General features: G+C 53.0%; 1 protein-coding gene across 2 annotated transcripts in view; it reads left to right on the plus strand.

The window, feature by feature from the left end:
• Positions 1-17350, plus strand: part of LOC123630445 (mucin-4-like) — a 26874-nt gene extending 9524 nt beyond the window's left edge. The window contains exons 10-26 of one of the 2 annotated variants that reach the window (XM_045540059.1): positions 923-1102; positions 1266-1391; positions 2121-2240; positions 2604-2812; positions 3324-3414; positions 3873-4040; positions 4447-4548; positions 4913-5146; positions 6215-6352; positions 8146-8327; positions 10222-10381; positions 11319-11498; positions 11922-11995; positions 13140-13204; positions 13292-13527; positions 15848-16010; positions 16801-17350. In XM_045540059.1, the coding sequence (XP_045396015.1) occupies positions 923-1102; positions 1266-1391; positions 2121-2240; positions 2604-2812; positions 3324-3414; positions 3873-4040; positions 4447-4548; positions 4913-5146; positions 6215-6352; positions 8146-8327; positions 10222-10381; positions 11319-11498; positions 11922-11995; positions 13140-13204; positions 13292-13527; positions 15848-16010; positions 16801-16999 (2627 nt within the window). In that variant the 3' untranslated portion in view covers positions 17000-17350. Of the gene's footprint in view, positions 1-922; positions 1103-1265; positions 1392-2120; positions 2241-2603; positions 2813-3323; positions 3415-3872; positions 4041-4446; positions 4549-4912; positions 5147-6214; positions 6353-8145; positions 9417-10221; positions 10382-11318; positions 11499-11921; positions 11996-13139; positions 13205-13291; positions 13528-15847; positions 16011-16800 lie in introns of those variants that run through there. The other variant, XM_045540058.1, reaches the window with a different exon arrangement.

Below are 17350 nucleotides of genomic sequence, written 5' to 3' on the forward strand. Positions count from 1 at the left end.
GGGCATGTGAGGATTGGGGTGTGTGTGTGTGTGTGTGTGTGTGTGTTGGGGAAGAGTATTTGATGTTTCTCCTAACACCAGGACATTGTGGAGAAGACCCATGAACACGTAATCATAAACAATGATTATTCTTCTCAAAACATTAAACTGTAGTTATCTGGATAATTTTTTCACTTGTGTGGGTATGGGGTCAAATCTCACACACTCTGTCCTGTTGGGTCTTGGCCTCTGGCACTCCCTTCTCATCCACATAGCTGGGGTGTGCAGTATGTAACTTACAATGAATTTAAGGTCTATTTAAACTTCAAACCCCCATTAAGCTTTCTTCTCCCAGTTACTTCTCCCTTCCAAAGGTGCTGTCTGGGCCTGGAGGATGCATTCCTCAGCCTCATCGTATTGGAGCAGGCCGCTGCTTCACGTCCCAACTTCTCTGTGGCTCCACTGCTGGCCTGTGGGCATCGGCCTCTGTCCCGGCTGCCCTGGCCACTGCAGAGTCTGGGCTGGGGGACAGGGAGCGTGAAGGGTGAAGGGCCAGTGCCTGATGGTGTGCCTGGGTGGATAGTGGTGTCCCTGGCTGAGATAGAGGATGCATGAGGAGGGACTGGCTGGGGGGTTGGAAGGTGTTGGAGCTGAGAGAGACAGGATGGAAGAGGGTAAGTGGGTCAGAGCCAGGGTTTGGCTCTGAGTTGGGTACAGGTGAGACCTCCTCACCCAGCACTTGTTCCAGGGTTTTGTCCTAAGATCCAAGGTTTGAGGGCTTTGGAGTGTACCTCAAATGGACTTTGGGGGAGTAATCATTGCCCATCTCAATTGGGTCCCATCCCTGGAAGCTGTCTGGAGAGGTGGGCAGTGGCATAGGGGCGCATTTATGAGCCTGCAGCCCCAGGCCCCAGGATAACCCCTTGGTCCCCTGCTACCCCAGGTCTCCGGGGGCTCCAGTTCTACAGGCTACACAAGGAGAAAAGGCCCAACTACCGTCTCAAATGCCTACAGTGGTTGAAGAGCTCACCCCCGTGGCCCAGGTGGGGCAGAAACCAGATCTCCTGCCCTTGCTCCTGGCAGCAGGGACTGTGGGACTTACGATTCCAGCCTGTCAGCATAGGTGACTCCTCCTTCCTGTCCCCCACAAGTCCTCCCACCATCCTCTCTGCTCACACCTGACCTGTCCTTTCTCAGCCCCTCCCCAGAATCACCCCCTGCCCTGTTCCCACCGTCACCCCAGGCACCCCGCAGCCTGGGCCTGAGCATGTCTGTGTGTGTTGCAGGCAGGTGGGGCCAGAGCGGCAGGCAGCTGTGCCGCTTCTCCTCCTGGCAGGGAGGCGTGTGCTGCAGCTACGGGCTCTGGGGAGAGCTTCGTGAAGGCTGGAGAGTGCAGAGCCCTTGGCAGTTTGGTACGTGTGTGCACAGCCCCACCTTCTCTGGAGGCTGCTGCTCTTCCCAGCCAAGGCGTGGGACCCTCAGAGTGAAGCCTCTTCTTGTTCCCACTCCTTCCCAGCTCCTCCCCTCTGTGGGCCTCAATTTCCTGATCTTGTATTTAAGCAGCTTCCAACATCCCCACCAGCTGACATCCTAAGGATTTAGGGCTGAATGCCCCTTGCCCCATCTCCACATGGTCCTGAGTGGGGGCATCTTTACAGGCAAGGGGGAGGGCCTGATCTGACCTCATCCCTCAAGACCCAGGTTGGCAGGCTGTGTGGGGGAAGACTGAGAGCTCCCACAGAGACCCTCCAAGGCAGCTAGAGAGAGCTTGTAATGGGGGAGGTCTGTGTCCTCCCACCCTCCTCCCTGTACCGTAGAGTCTCCATTGTTCCCAGACCATCAGCCACGCCCTCCCCACTCCCAGCACTTGGAGAACAGTGGGACTTGACACCCACCCTTCAGAAAAGGAAGTTTGCTTAGCTCCTACCATCCTACCATGCCCTGCTGCACGATGGCCCCAACATGCCTGCAAGGGAGACAGTACCTGGCCCATCACGAAGGTCCTTGAGCAGGGCAGGATTGGAACCCAGGTGTGCAGGGTTCTGAAGCCACACTCTCGTCACTAAGACCATCCTGCCCTACCAAGCCTTCCAGCCAGTTCTCCAGGTCCTCCGCCTCCCCCAACATGCTGTTCTTCACAGACCGGGAACTGGAGCCGCAGAACTGGTGCTGCCGCTGGAATGACAAGCCCTACCTCTGCACCCAGTACTGGCAGAGGCGACCCCGCATTGGCTGTGCTGGATACAGGCCCCCACGGCCCGGTGAGGGTCAAGGCCCACACAGAGCATCTGGGAAGGGGTAGCCTCGTGGCCTCTGGGACAGGGGCTAGACTAGGAAAGGACCAGCTTCCTGGGGCAGAGCTGTGGCCACAAAGGAAGAAGGAGATGATTCCAGCATGGAACTGATAGCAAATAGGAGGCTTTTGTGGATGGCACTGGGGAGCAGTGGGAATGGGTGTTGGGGACACGAAAGTGCAAGAGGCCTTGGGGGAAGATTCTATACTCCACGAACATCTCCCCGGGGCCTGAGTCTACCCGGCCAAATGCCCTGCCTGGTGGGCAATGGGAAATCTTAGACTCTGCCCATGGTTTGCTATGCTAATGCAGTATCTCCTTCTCTTCCAGCCTGGCTGTTTGGGGACCCCCACATCACTACCTTGGATGGCGCCAATTACACCTTCAATGGGCTGGGGGACTTCCTGCTGCTCCGAGCCTGGGACAGAAACTCCTCCTTCCTGCTACAGGGCCGCACTGCCCAGACAGCCTCGGTCCAGGCCACCAACTTCATTGCCTTTGCGGCTCAGTACCACTCCAGCAGCCTGGGCCCCATCACGGTGAGCCAGGGGCACCCAAGACCTCTCTGCATCCCCCCACAGAGAGCCCCATAGGGACCTTCAGCTGGAAATTGAGGCCCAGGAGGAGGGAGTGAACACAGAAAGGGAAGGAGAAGGAGGGCGGAAGGGGGGGAGGACACATCCCGCTGGTGTCATGGTCCCAGAATAAATCCAGAGGTGGAAGGGTTGGGGTCCTGGCTCCACCATGTACCAGATGTTTGACTTTGAGGAAACTACTTAGCTCAGTGTCTCGATGTTCTTCTAGTAAGTTGAAAATAATATTACCTACCCCGCACGGCTGTTGTGAGATTTCAATGAGATGATCCAAGAGCGTGCCCAGCGCAGAGCCTGGCCCACAGGCATGAGCGAGCATGACCTCATCACCACGCTCTCCAGCACCCTCCTCTTCACCCAGGCTCAGGTTCTAGTCCGAGTTGCTCTCTGGAGCCTCCTTTCTCGGCTTCTGCTCCACCTGCAGGTCAGACTTACACCTTCTCCAATTCCCTTCCAGGTTCAATGGTTCCTTGAGCCCAATGACACCATCCGTGTTCTGCTCAATAACCAGACTGTGACATTTGAGACTAAGCACGAAGATGGAGAAGGTAGGCTGGGGACAGCCATCAGCCACCCTCTCCTGCCTCCCCGGCTGGGAGTTCAGCAGGGTGCCCAGTGCTGGGAGTAGTGTGTGGGGCGTGGAAGCGGCAGCATTGGGAAGAGCAGAGTGGCTGTCCCCTGCTGTCCCTTCAGCAGCTGTACCCGAGCAGCTTCTTTTCCCAGAAGCAGGGCATTATACTTTCCCTCTTCATGTCTCCCCTCCTTCTAGCACTGAGGCCTCTCCTTTGATGGCCCCCATCTTCAGTCCCCAGGAAGAAGGAGGTGGTGCGGCCCTCGAGGGTGGCATGTGCATTTGGTTTGGGGATACTAGGCGACACACCCTCAGGACATCCCAGAGCTGCCCTCAAAGGCTCCGCTCTGCACCGTGAGCCTTCGCTGCTGCCCGGGCAGTGGCCTCCAGGGCGCCGATGCTGGCTGCTCTCTCACCCGCCTCCCAATGTTCTAGGCCGGGAGATATTCAACGCCACCGGGGTCCTCCTGACCCGCAACGGCTCCCTGGTGTCAGCCAGCTTCGATGGGACGACAGCCATCACAGTGACTGCTCTCTCCAACATCCTCCATGCCTCCTCCAGCCTCCCAGAGGAGTATCAAAACCACACGGAGGGCCTCTTGGGTACGAGCTCAGACCCCTCTCTCAGCCTCTTTGGAGCAGAACCTCTAGGGCAAGGACAGGGCCAGGGAGCGGGGAGGGACTTCTTCAGCCACCTTTGAGGCTCACTTCCTGTCCTCCTGCCGTTCAAAGGGAGCACCAAGGACAGCTCTGGGCAGGGTGGGGGCGCAGTGCCCTCCTCCTCCCTCCATCCCTCATGTCTTTCCTTCCTTCCCCTGCCTCCCACATTCCTCTCCCCTTCCTCCATCTCCTCCTGTGTTTTCTTCTGCCTTCTGCTGCCTCCGTAGAGCACAGGGTGGGTGTGAGGCCTGGTCCTCCCCTCCCCCAGCCCGCCCACTCCTTACATCTCCAGGGTGGCGAGGGGAGGGCCTCATTCCCAGGGTGGCCGACCTCCTGCTCTGTCCCTCAGGGGTCTGGAACGACAATCCAGAAGACGACTTCAGGATGCCCAATGGCTCCACCCTTTCCCCAGAGAGCTCTGAGGAGGCGCTTTTTCACTACGGAATGACCTGTGAGTCTGGGCCTCAGCCTCCCGGCCGATGGGGCAGGCCAGGATGGTACGCTGTCACCCTCAGGCCTGTAGGAGCCAGACCTCCAGCCTTTGTAAGGGCCTGAGGATTCTGATGCCACCCCACATCTGTCCCCTCCACCCTCATGCCACCTGCATCTCTCTACCTGGAAGAGAGGATGGGGAACGTGGGTGGGGACACGGGTGCCCTCACTCACTGGAGCAGAGATTTCCAGACTCAGAAGCTGTTCTGTCCCTGCATGCCCCATCCCCCACCCTGAGCCACGTATCCTGAGGGTTAAGGGAGGACACAGCAGAAATGCAGCTGAGTCCCACCCTGAACCACCATCACTCTCGTGTGTTACAGGGAAAATCAACGAAACAAGCCTCGTTGGTGAGAGGAACGACCATCTCCCCTCCAACTTCACCCCTGTCTTCTTTTCCCAACTGTCGAGAAACAACTCCTTGTATGACAATGTGGTCTCCAGCTGTAATGGACAGAGACAGTGCATCTATGACGCCCTGCTCACGGGCCACACAAGCACTGGACTTGACACGATGATGCTCTTTAAAAGATACCAAGAGATGAACGCCACCCTCAGTAAGTGGCGTGTGGCCCAGGGCTGGGGAACAGATGAGGAGCCGCCCTTCCCTGACGCCCCTTTAAGCCCCTGCATTTTTGTTCATTTAACAGATTCTTTTGCTCACACTCCTCTGCTTAAAACCCCCCCTAGACTCCTCCCCAGCTCTCTCCGCCCTTGCCATGGCCTCAGAGGCCCCATTCAGTGTGGCCCATTGCCTCTCCTGGTACTGTGCTCCTCGCTGCCCCTTCCTCTCCAGCCCCACCGGCTTCTGTGTGTTCTCCAAACACTCAGGGCTCATTCTCAACTCCAAGATTCAGAGGTGCTGCTCTCTTGCCTGGAATGCCCTTCCCCAAGGCAGTCACATGCTTGCTCCCTCACCTCCTTAAAGCCTTCATTCCAATGCACCCTTCTCAGTGAGCCTCTCTCGGCCACCCTACCTAAAATTTCACGTTCACCCACACTTCCCATTCACTTTCTCTGCTTTATTTACTTTTAAAGTTTTTTAAAGACAGCCACGGAAGCTGTGACTTCCCTGCTTTATTTTTTGTCCTTGGCATTTGTAACTACTTATTTTATAATTTTCGTAGGTCTCTTTTTGTTATTTGTTCATCTCTGTATCCTCACGACTTAAAACAGTGCCAGCCACATAGTAGGTGCTCAGTAAATCTTTGTTAAATGACTGGCTGAGCCAACACGCAATGCAATGGAAATAGCAGGGCTCCAAGAAACAGAGACCAGTGAAAAGGTTTTACTCCATTTCCAGACTGATGTGATGTCCATCTAGATATCACTCTCGGTTTCCAGCTCTTTTCCAAAGATAAAACTCTGTGATGGTCTGCCTTGTTCTCTGACTAAATCTGTGCTGTGCCCAGCATAGCACTCTGATCAGGAAAGAGTTTGAAAGGAACCCTGCTTGAGGGCAGAGAAAGAGGCTACAGATTTGACTGGGTGGGCAGACACCCCCGACCTGCTTCCAGAGGTGGGTCGCCGTCCTGGGAATGCCTCACTCATAGTTGAGAAAGAGAGAGAGGGCTGATACGGCAAGATTCTGTCCCGCCTCAGCCCCCGTCCCCTCTATGTTTCAGATCAGTACCCGCCCTCTATCCATGGTCCTCATGTGCTTGAAACCTACCAGGGGCAGACCAGGCGGGTTCAGTACACCAGCAACGCTGAGAATGTCACATTCTCCCTTGGAAACGACTGCACTGACATTAAGCTCTTTGGTAAAAATGTTTGGCTGAGTGGGAGGTGGGGGGAGTGGGTAGAGGATGTGGTCAGAGTCAAACTTCGGGTAATTTTGCATTTCTATACCCAGCACAACTTCCTGTCATTTTTCCATTTGAATATCCAGGATTGGTATCTCTTAGAAATGACACTGATAATTCAAACAAGGGCTCCCAGGTGAATAGTAATGACAGGCTTACGGCAATTTCACAAGATAGCTAGACTCACTCTGGGCATATAAAACTTATTCAAAGATCACTTAATTTCAATCTAATAATATGCTATCATCTTTAATCATCATTATGCAGTCACCAAACTATTAGACTAATCAAGTAAAACAGTTTAAAAATACTAATTTACAACATTTTTATGTCTATTACAAGAAGGATATAATGTGGGACAAGATTTAAAGAAATACAAGTAACTTGATTTGGTACCTTCCTCACTTTTTTTATGTTTGCTAACCATGCTTGTTAACCTAGCTTTGTCATTCCTTGTTTGATTTTCTGTGCTGGGATCATGCACAGATTCATCTTTGCCTCTTGGCAATGGTTAACATTAGAGACCCCCGGGCCTGCATCCGTGATCTGTGTCAGAGGCTCAAAGCACAAGGGATGCAGGCTGGGCGCGGTGGCTCACACCTGTAATCCTAGCACTCTGGAAGGCCGAGGCAGGAGGATCGCTCAAGGTCAGGAGTTCAAGACCAGCCTGAGCAAGAGCGAGACCTCGTCTCTACCAAAAATAGAAAGAAATTATCTGGACAACTAAAAATATATATAGAAAAAATTAGCTGGGCATGGTGGCACATGCCTGTAGTCTCAGCTACTTGGGAGGCTGAGGCAGAAGGATTGCTTGAGCCCAGGAGTTTGAGGTTGCTGTGAGCTAGGTCGACACCACGGCACTCTTGCCAGGGCAACAGAGCCAGACTCTGTCTCAAAAAAAAAAAAAAAGACAAAAAAACAAGGGATGCAGCCTTCTGTCTGTTGCCAGCATTAACTATGCTGGTGACTCTTCTTTGCTAAAACTAAGCCCCCAGGGACCATATTCTGAGTTCTAATCACCTCTCTGCCTCATTTTCTTTCTCTGTGCATAAGAAGAGATGGCTCTGTCTACACCCCTTTTGCTCCATGTGGCATCCTCCCAGGTGCAAGACATGGATCAGGAGATTTTATTCTCCACTGGGCTCCACTCCTGAAGAGTGACAGTCTGGAAATTACTGCCATCTATTCCCTAGTATCAGTTCCTTTCAACCTGCTACTTTAAGGAGATTTTCCTATTTTCTTGACAAACATAAGACAGGTTCGATCAGAAGATAGGTAGCAGTTTTTCACTGTAATCTGGTGCCTAAAGGGGTGACTGGTCAAAGGTCCGGGAAGCGAGACGGTGGGTGAGAAATCAGGGCGAGGGCTGGGGTTGCTGTGAGGGTGAAGCCAGTTTGGCTTGCAGTGTAGCCTGGGGAAGTGTCGGGAGGATCCTGGCCTTCATCCTCCATCCCCCTGGACGTGCCATGCTGGGGAGCTGCCCTTTGGGGTCTCTTTGGGGGAAACTACCTTCCCCTCTGAGGAGTTCCCGCCTACAATCAGTAGGTGGGCAGGTGCTACCTCCTTCCAGCTTGGAGCGTGACCAGGATACAAGCCTGCTCAAAGGAAATGCCTGATGAGATGTGCGGGGTGGTCTGAGAGGGGTGCGGGAAATCTCAGCATCAGCAGTCAGGGTGCTAGATGCCAGGATGCATCTGACTACAGAGCAGAGGAGTCTTCCAGCTCTCAATGATCTCATCTTCCCTGGGCAGAGAATGGGACATTGCTATGGACACCAAAGTCATTGACACCATGCACTCTGGAGATTCTAGCAAGAAGCGCCAAGGTTGGCTTATCATCCGTTCTCCAGCCCAAGACCGTGGTCTGCGCTTGCAGTGCAGAGAGCCAGTGTTCATATAACAAGACCAGCAGGGTGGGCAATTCCTCCCTCGAGGTGAGTGTTGGGATGTGTTTCCACGTCCAGGGGAAAGGATGTGGGAATTGAAGGGATGTTATGATTCAGCCTCTTCTAGGCAACGTCTGTGTTGGGGGTGGGTGGGGCTATGGTAGGTGAGTAGAGCAGATGCCAATCTCAGGCCACAGACTCACGTGTGAAGAAGTAGGTCTTTATTGCTCATAGTTCAACTGCATTTTTATCTCCCACCTTCCATCCTGCCAGGCTGGCAGGAGACTTCCACCTCGGCCTTTCCTACGGTTCCCCAGTGGTTCCCAGTTTCACAGGTCTGGGGTGACACTGGGTGCAGGGCATGGAGGTGTAGGGAGGGAAAGTGTCCCTGTGCTCCCTGGGCACGAGTCCACACAGGATGCATCCCAGCCCCGTACTCCCTCCCCTGCAGGCCCGGGAGAGGCCCTGGTGCTTCTGTGCCATGCACAGACCCAGGAAACCTTTTGTGAGGCTACTTGTGGTCCCACGGCCTACAAGGCAGCACACAGCCATTTCTCTCTGGGGTCTCATCATCACAGTGTTGGGAAGAGAGGTGCAGGTCCCCTCTATCCTGACACCCCCAAACCCCTTTATTTTCTCTTTTACTCTCTCCCTCCAGCTAAAAGTAACATCTCTTTTCAGTTTGGAGAAGTTGCTTCTGCATTCAAGTTTCCGCCAACATACTTGGCCTAAATCCATGACTCTTGTCCCATCTGCTTTTTATTTTTTGGTTGTAAAGGAGGAGCCAGAAAGGAAAGTGTTTGTCTGGCAATGCACAACCCCCTCCTTTGTCCCGCACATGGGCACTTACATACTTGCACACACCCTTCTCCTGAAGCATGAGCAGAGAATTGGAACTTGAAAGGGACAGAGGTGGGAAGGCCACGGTAGAAAAGGAAGAAATACATAGTGGGAAAAACAGAGATTAAAATCAATATACTATTCTGTATGTCCCAAAATATCCACTCTTGACAGTAGAAAATATTGGAAAGTTCCATCTTAGGGAAACTCTCAGAGTGGTTTCAGCAGGGAAGTCAGAAAGGAGAGACCAAGGAACTTGATGAGATTCTAGAACTACTGACCTTTTTTTTTTTTTTTTTTTGAGGCAGAGTCTCACTCTGTTGCCCAGGCTAGAGTGCCATGGCGTCAGCCTAGCTCACAGCAACCTCAAACTCCTGGACTCAAGCAATCCTACTGCCTCAGCCTCCCGAGTACCTGGGACTACAGGCATGCGCCACCATGCCCGGCTAATTTTTTCTATATATTTTTAGTTTTCCAGCTAATTTCTTTCTATTTTTTTAGTAGAGATGGGGTCTCTCTCTTGCTCAGGCTGGTCTCAAACTCCTCAGCTCGAACAATCTGCCCGCCTGGGCCTCCCAAGTGCTAGGATTACAGGCATGAGCCACCACGCCCAGCCTTAGAACCATTGATCGCTGTGCCATTATTCTGGTTGCTGCGTCTTCTCATGGTGCTTAGCAGTGAGACTCTGCCTTCTTGGTTTGGGAGTCAGGAAGGGAGGTAGAGAAAGAAACAGCAACTTACATGGAATCCAATTTTCAAGGGATTGTAGAACATACATTCACTCACTCATTTATTCATTCTTTGTCTTACTCCAGCAGCAAGGGGATGTGGTGTAAAAGGGAGAGGCTGAGATCCTGGTGCAGGACCAGGTAGGGGGTCAGGGTAAAGAATGGCCTAGTGATGCCAAATGGGCAGGACACCTGTGTGGCTTTAGACAGGGACTTGCAGGCCCAGGGCCTGGTCAAGAAAGTGCTCAGTAGATGCTGGTGGAACAAAGACATGGACTAAGGGTCCATGGATCCTCAAAGAGATCAGTCAGAAACATCCAGAAGCCCTTAATAATTCAGTCCCTGGCTGCCCAGTGATCATCCACTTGTTCCAGGTGGCTGGTTGCAAGTGTGATGGGGACACCTTTGGCCCCTACTGCGAACACTCCAAGGACCCTTGTGAGGAGCAGTGCTTCCCGAATGTCAGCTGCACTCCTGGGCAGGGCTGTGGTGCCTGCCCCCCAAACCTCACTGGGGATGGGCGTCACTGTGCAGGTGAGCTGGGAACAGGCCCCAGGCAGGAGGAGGTTCTAGCGACAGATGATGTCTCCAAGGTCTAGAATAGCCAAAGGCAAACCCTTTCTCTCCCTATTCCAGAAAGTCTTTACAACGCTCAGTGTAGTAGGTATGGCACGGAGGGCTTGGAAAGGGGACGGTGGATGGTGTGGGGCTGAAGGAGAAGAGACACAGGGGAGGGGACAGGGCAGAGCACCCCTGAAGCACTGATGGGGAAAATACAGGGAAAAAGACTGAAGATGGTCTGGAGAGGGGAGGGGGCTTCCGGCAGCAGCCAGGGAACCCGGGGCAAGCCGGGGCCATCGGGCTCCCCGGGGTCTTCAGAGATAGGAGGCCCGGGGTCTCTGCATCTCACAAGTCAGGACATTTGGAGGAACAGCCATGGGGTCTGGAGGCAAAGGTGCTTCATTTTCCCTTTGAGCCCTCTCCCAGCGATCTCCTCCTCTCTCTCGGAGCCACTGGAGTCACGGCAAGTGAAGCCTCCACCAAGCCCCCAAATAACATCTAGAGATTACTGTGTCTTCAGAGCAGAAGCCAGAGTGGGTAGAACCACAGCCTTATAAAGGCAGAAAAGGAGAGGGAAGTGAGAGAGGAGGAAAGCAGCCTGGTGGGCCCCTCTCCTTCTCGGGCCTTTCCTGATGTGAGGGTCTGATAAACACTCCACTCCATCTGCAGAAGTGGAAGAATACTTACCTGGCATAGGAAAAAGGGCTGATCTGCAGAGAAAAGCCCGGAAAGGAGGAGAAGAATGGTTTGGAGGCTCTGAGTGGCCCACAAGCAGAATGCAGATTGAGCAGGCTTTGAGGAAAAGAAACCAAACCAGCCCAGTCCCCAGGCCAAGGTTTCCATGGGCTAGGGACTCCCTCCCGGCTGTGGCCCCAGCGTGGTGTTACTGACCTCCCTGCTCCCTCTGCAGCTCTGGAGAACTCTTTCATCTGTCAGAACAAGTCCTGTCCTGTGAACTACTGCTACAACCATGGCCACTGCTACATCTCCCAGACTCTGGGCTGCGAACCCATGTGTACTTGTCCCCCGGCCTTCACTGACACCCGCTGCTTCCTGGCTGGGAACAACTTCACTCCAACCACAAGTTCAGGTAGCACCAGACACCCCTGCCATCCCCACCTCCACGCTTCTCCCGCCTTTGGGGGAAACCAGGAAACTCTGGGGTCCAGGGCCAAGTTCCTCAAACTCACAGGCAGAACTCCAGCTTTCTCTCAGGCGGTGGTAAGTCGTAGGCTGTGGGAGCTGGGGAGGGCAGCTGTTGCAGCGTGGACCACCGGCCTGTGCGGTCTGCTGAGGAAAGACTGCAGCAGACACCTCGCGGCTCAGTGAGATGAGAGGCAGGGAAGCCCTAGCCGTATAGAATGAGCACTAGGGTGAGGGGGACCAGTTCTGATTTCTCCAGTGACCTGTCACTGTGAGATAAAGCAGTCCGCCTGGGCTGGCCCAACGGCCTTCTTGGGTAAATCTGGGTAAACCTGTGAGCTGATGATGAATTTGTTTCTCCCATCTCCAGAGCTTCCCTTAAGAGTCATCCAGCTCTCACTCAGTGAAGATGAAAATGCCTCCATGGCAGACGTCAACGCCTCGGTCAGTGCTGCAGCCAGGCTTTGGGTGGGAGGTGGATCTTGGCAGGTTCAGGCAAGGGCTGAGCCATCACTTGTGTGTCCTTCATCTTGTCATTCATCTAGATTCAATTGCCAGAGGAAGCCAGAGCCTCTTGCTCCAGGGGAGGTCCGGGGGGTTAGGAAGTCAGAAAGCCCCAGGACAGAGACCTCAAAAGCTGTTAGAATCACCAACTCAGCATGAGCAGAGCTTAGGGTGCCAAGTCGCCCCCACCCCTGCCTCTGAGCACCCCTCAAGACCTGCATTTCTTGGGTATTATATGGAAGAACCTAGAGGGCATTGCACCTCCCGGCAGCCTTCTGGACTTCCCAGAGGGAATTGGGGCTCCCTCTTCCTGGCTCCATGCCCTAGTCCACACCTCAATCACAGGCAAAGTAGCACAGCTGTTGAGTGCTGAGGCTCTAGAATCCTGTACACCCAGATTCAAATCCCTGCTTGGCCACTTACTGGAGCAGGTGTAATAATTAGACACATTATGTAGCAGGTCATCTGTAAAAATAGGGACAATAATAGTACCTATGTCAATAGGTTGTTTCAAGGTTTAAATGATAATGTATGTAAAGCCCTGAGCATGGTGCCTGAAACACAAGCGTTCAAAACTTGTTATTCCAATTATTACTGCTACTAGCACAGCTCTCCACACGCTCCATGTGGTCATATCTGTTGATATTTGTCTACTGTGCCTGACTCTGGGCTCTTTGAGCGCAGACCGTTCCTAAGTCACATTGCCACCCCCAGCATCTGACCTCCCCCTAGGTCTGCCTAAACAACTGATGTCCAATATGCATGTGGGGAGGGAATGAGTTGGCGAGTCAGGGATTAGGGGCCATTCACATCAGATTCTCCCCTTGTCAGATGAGGCAGAGGAGGGGGAAAGTAATGTTGGCCCCCCATTCACCAACAAACGTTACTGAGGACCTGCCCCAGTCTCTGCACTAGGCCAGGGTGTGAGGATGCAGCAATGGGTGAGAAACACTCTGGGGCTCCTGGGGCTCACATTCAAAGGCAGAAACAGGCAAGGATGAATAAAGGCATCAGAGCGGGTGGGGTCTCCTCCCTGGACTGGGCCTCACCACCCCCCACTCCATCCCCCTATCGTCTGCCCTAGGTGGCATACAGACTGGGGACCCTGGCGGTGAGGGCCTTTCTCCAAAACAGCAAAGTGGAACAAATGTAAGTGGGACTGTCCCTGCCTGAGTCCCTGGGTCTTCTCCCCCACCCCGTGTCGCTTACCTCCTCACTGTCCCCCCACACATACAGCCGTTCCCCAGCACCAGCCTCCGGAAGCTCCACTCAACACTGGAAGGTCACCTCAAAGTTCCAGTACCGCCCCTGGGGCCCTGTCATCCACTTCCTAAATGACCAGCTGCTGGATGCGGTGGTGGAGGTGTTCTTACACCAGGTGCCGACCAGGAGGTGGAAGAGGAGTGAGAGGTCCAGGAACAACGTGGTCTTCCACCCCATCTCCAGGGAAGACGTGCATGATGAGATGGCTCGTGAGTTACTGTATCTTGGGGAAAGTACAAGGATAATTGGGGGGCAGGTAAATAGAGGGAGTTTGTCACAGATCTGCAGCCCACACACACTCACGATAGAAAAGTGTTCTACGGAGGAGGGGCGCAGACAAGGAAGAGTCATGCTAATTTAGTTTTCTTTGTTTTGTAACTTTTGAGAGAAAATGTAAATATTTTACTCATCAGCTTTTTAGATTCAAGAGCAGGAGCACAAACTGCTGCTGATGCACCTGCATGTATACAGTTTCAGGGAGCAATTTCTCCAGCTGTGGCCTTCCTGACTATTGCTGCTAGTGGTTTTCTTAAAATACTGTTGCACTTAAACATACACAAGGACATCCCCTTAGCCTTGCCCTCAAGCTGGAGGATATGAAGCTGGAGGCTGGAGACTGGCCAGGGGCAGAGATAGCACCCTCCTTGGAAGGGTATGGCCCTGCGCAAGCACAGTCCCCAGGCCAGGCCTCAACACCCCCATCTGAACACGAGACAGGATTTCCGAAGCCCCTTTTAGCTCTGACAGCCCCTGGTTCTCGTGGAATAGGAATAAGCTGGGAAGCTTGCCAGAGACAGAAAGGACTAACCCACTCTATTTTCTGGAACAGGGCAAAGAATAGGATAGTGACTGGTCTGAACACAACAGAAACTGCTGTTTTACTTGGGTCAAGAACCAAGCAAGAGCATGGTGGCTCATGCCTGTAATCCTAACACTCTGGGTGACTGAGGCGGGTGGATCATTTGAGCTCAGGAGTTCGAGACCAGCCTGAGCAAGAGCGAGACCCCATCTCTACTAAAAAAATAGAAAGAAATTATATGGACATCTAAAAATACATATACAAAAAATTAGCCGGGCATGGTGGCGCATGCCTGTAGTCCCAGCTACTCGGGAGGCTGAGCCAGAAGGATTGCTTAAGCCCAGGAGTTTGAGGTTGCTGTGAGCTAGGCTGACCCCACGGCACTCTAGCCCAGGCAACGGAGTGAGACTCTGTGTCAAAAAAAAAAAAAAAAAAAGAACCAAGCAAGAGCTTCTCCTAGAATCCAGGTTAAGCCTCCTTCCTCCTGGGGAAACAAGGCGAAATCTCTCAGGACTACTGTATGTTTAAGGAGTCAGGGTGGGAGGAGTGGGGAGGCAGTAAGGGAGCAAAGACCTCAGCCCTGACTATGCTGTTAAATTTCTATTATACAAGTATAATATGTTTATTGCAGAAACTCTAGGAAACACAAATTAACAAAAAGAAGAGGAAAAAAAATAATCCATAATCCCAACCCTCAGAGACAACTATATTTTGTACGCATCCTTCTGAACTTTCTTTTGTGCCTAGGAACCTTCACACATATCAATTTTTCCTTAAGGGATCAAATCATACCTAATGTTTGATAACCTCCTCATTAAACAATTATGATCATATTACTCATATGTTGTGTATATATTCCCATTTGACATATTATTTTATGGTATGTTTGAAGATAGTATCTTATATTTTAAACATATCATATAGTTACCATTTTTTGAATGCTTACTGTGTGTCGGGCACTGTACTGAGTACTCTGCATACATTATCTCATTTAAATCTCACAAGTGCTATTATTATCATTTCCATTTAAAGATAAGAAAACTGAGGCTGAAAGAGTTAAGAAATTTCCCCTAGGCTGGGCTCGGTGGTTCACGCCTGTAATCCCAGCACCCTGGGAGATCAAGGCGGGCAGATCGCTTGAGGTCAGGAGTTCGAGACCAGCCTGAGCAAGAGCAAGACCCCGTCTCTACTAAAAAAATAGAAAGAAATTAGCTGGAAAACTAAAAATATATAGAAAAAATTAGCCGGGCATGGTGGCGCATGCCTGTAGTCCCAGCTACTCGGGAGGCTGAGGCAGTAGGATCGCTTGAGCCCAGGAGTTTGAGGTTGCTGTGAGCTAGGCTGACGCCACGGCACTATAGCCTGGGCAACAGAGTGAGACTCTGTCTCAAAAGAAAAAAAGAAAGAAAAGAAATTTCCCCTAAATCTCACAGCTCGTTAATAGTAAAATCTGAGTTACAACTCAGGTCTGGCCAAGTTCAAAGCATATGCTCTTTACTAAAGCATTGGTTCCCTTGGTAGGGATATACAGTAAGTTATTTAACACAACCCTTCTTGTTAAACATTGTTGCTATTATCAACCACGCTGATCTGCATATCCAAGGACATACCTATTTGTGCACTTTTCCAATTATTTCTCAGAATGATCACCTGAAAATGAAATTCTTGAGTGAAAATGTATTAATTTAGTGTTAATCAGTTGCTTTCCGTGTTAATCCGCGTCCTGACAGTGAACGTGAGCACGCTGAAGACTTACTTCAGCTGCAGTGGCTACAGGGGCTACCACATGGTCTACAGCCCCCAGAGCGGCCTCACCTGCGTGTCCCCGTGCAGTGAGGGCCACTGCGATCACGGAGGCCAGTGCCAGCACCTGCCGGAGGGGCCCCGCTGCAGGTGCGTCGGGGAAGACAGTGCCGGGGATCCAAAGTGGGCAAGACTGTGTAGCGGTCCGGGAGTGCCAGGGTACCTCACGTGTGCAAGCTAGGATGGCTCGCCTTGTAGTGAGAGAGACCAGGGACCAGACAGCGGGAAAGAACCGTTGTGAGGGCCTGCTCTGTGGGGGGATAAACGTGTTATATTACCTCCGAAACTCAGACGAGCCACAAGGTGGGTATTAGGACCATGTTGAAGACGAGAAAACTGTGGCTTGGAGATGACAAGAAACCTGCCCAAGGTACCGGGGCGTGGCAGCGGATGGTTTCCAAAGCCTAAATCTTGCACCTGATTTGGCTTCTTGAGTGCACACCGTGCAGTCTCCTGCGGGAGCGGACCCCGCCGTCTGCGTCCGGGGCCAGGCCTGCCGCTCCGTCACGAGCACTCAGTCAGGGGAGGCGCCCATGGGCCCTCTGCCCGCTGGCCGGCGGAGGGGCCGGGTGACGGCAGTGCGCTCGCTGCGCCCGCCCGGAGCGGGAGTGGGCGGGCACGGGCGGGGTTTGTGGCGGCGCCCGCCCGCCCGTGGCCAGCCCGGTCCCCGCTGTCCAGGTGGAGCTGACGCCAGGTGCAGTCACACCCGCGGTTTTCGGGCCCACGCCTCCTTTGCCCGGTGGCCTCGCCTCAGCACGGCCTCGGGGCTGACTCGGCCTCTCTCCAGCGGGTGCCCGGCCTGCCCTGCAGAACCTCCCCGGGCCCCGGCGGCCGCGCACCCGCCTCCCCGCCCCTGATCGCGCGCCCTCTCTGTCCCCAGCTGTGTGTCCTTCACCATCTACACGGCCTGGGGCGAGCGCTGTGAGCACCTGAGTGTGAAACTCGGCGCGTTCTTCGGGATCCTCTTTGGGGCCCTGAGCGTCCTCTTGCTGCTGGGGGTTGCGGCGTTTGTGGTCCTGCGCTTCTGGGGCTGCTCCACGACCAAGTCCTACGACTACCACCTGGACTCGGAAAGCTGAGGCCTCGCCCAAAGGACAGCTGTGGCCTAGGATACCTCAGGACCCACCCCATCCTCACCGCACACTGCAGGAGCCATTGCTTTGGGGAGATGAAAGGGGAAGGTGACTGAAAATGATCGGGATTCTTCAAAGAGAATGAATAATGGGTATAAGGACAGCACTGCCCTGTCAGTAGGCACAGGCACCCAGGAAGAGGCCATAAAGACCAAATACATGAATGGATGGGGTCTTCACACACACACATACACACACACCAGAGTTAATAATGGGGTGATAGCCCTAAGTTAAGCACAGTGCTTCTGCACACAAAACTCTGGTTTACTTCTAATTAAAGTCTATTTAAATAAAGTC

Source organism: Lemur catta, chromosome 1, assembly GCF_020740605.2.
Source record: "Lemur catta isolate mLemCat1 chromosome 1, mLemCat1.pri, whole genome shotgun sequence".
NCBI classification, from domain to species: domain Eukaryota; kingdom Metazoa; phylum Chordata; class Mammalia; order Primates; family Lemuridae; genus Lemur; species Lemur catta.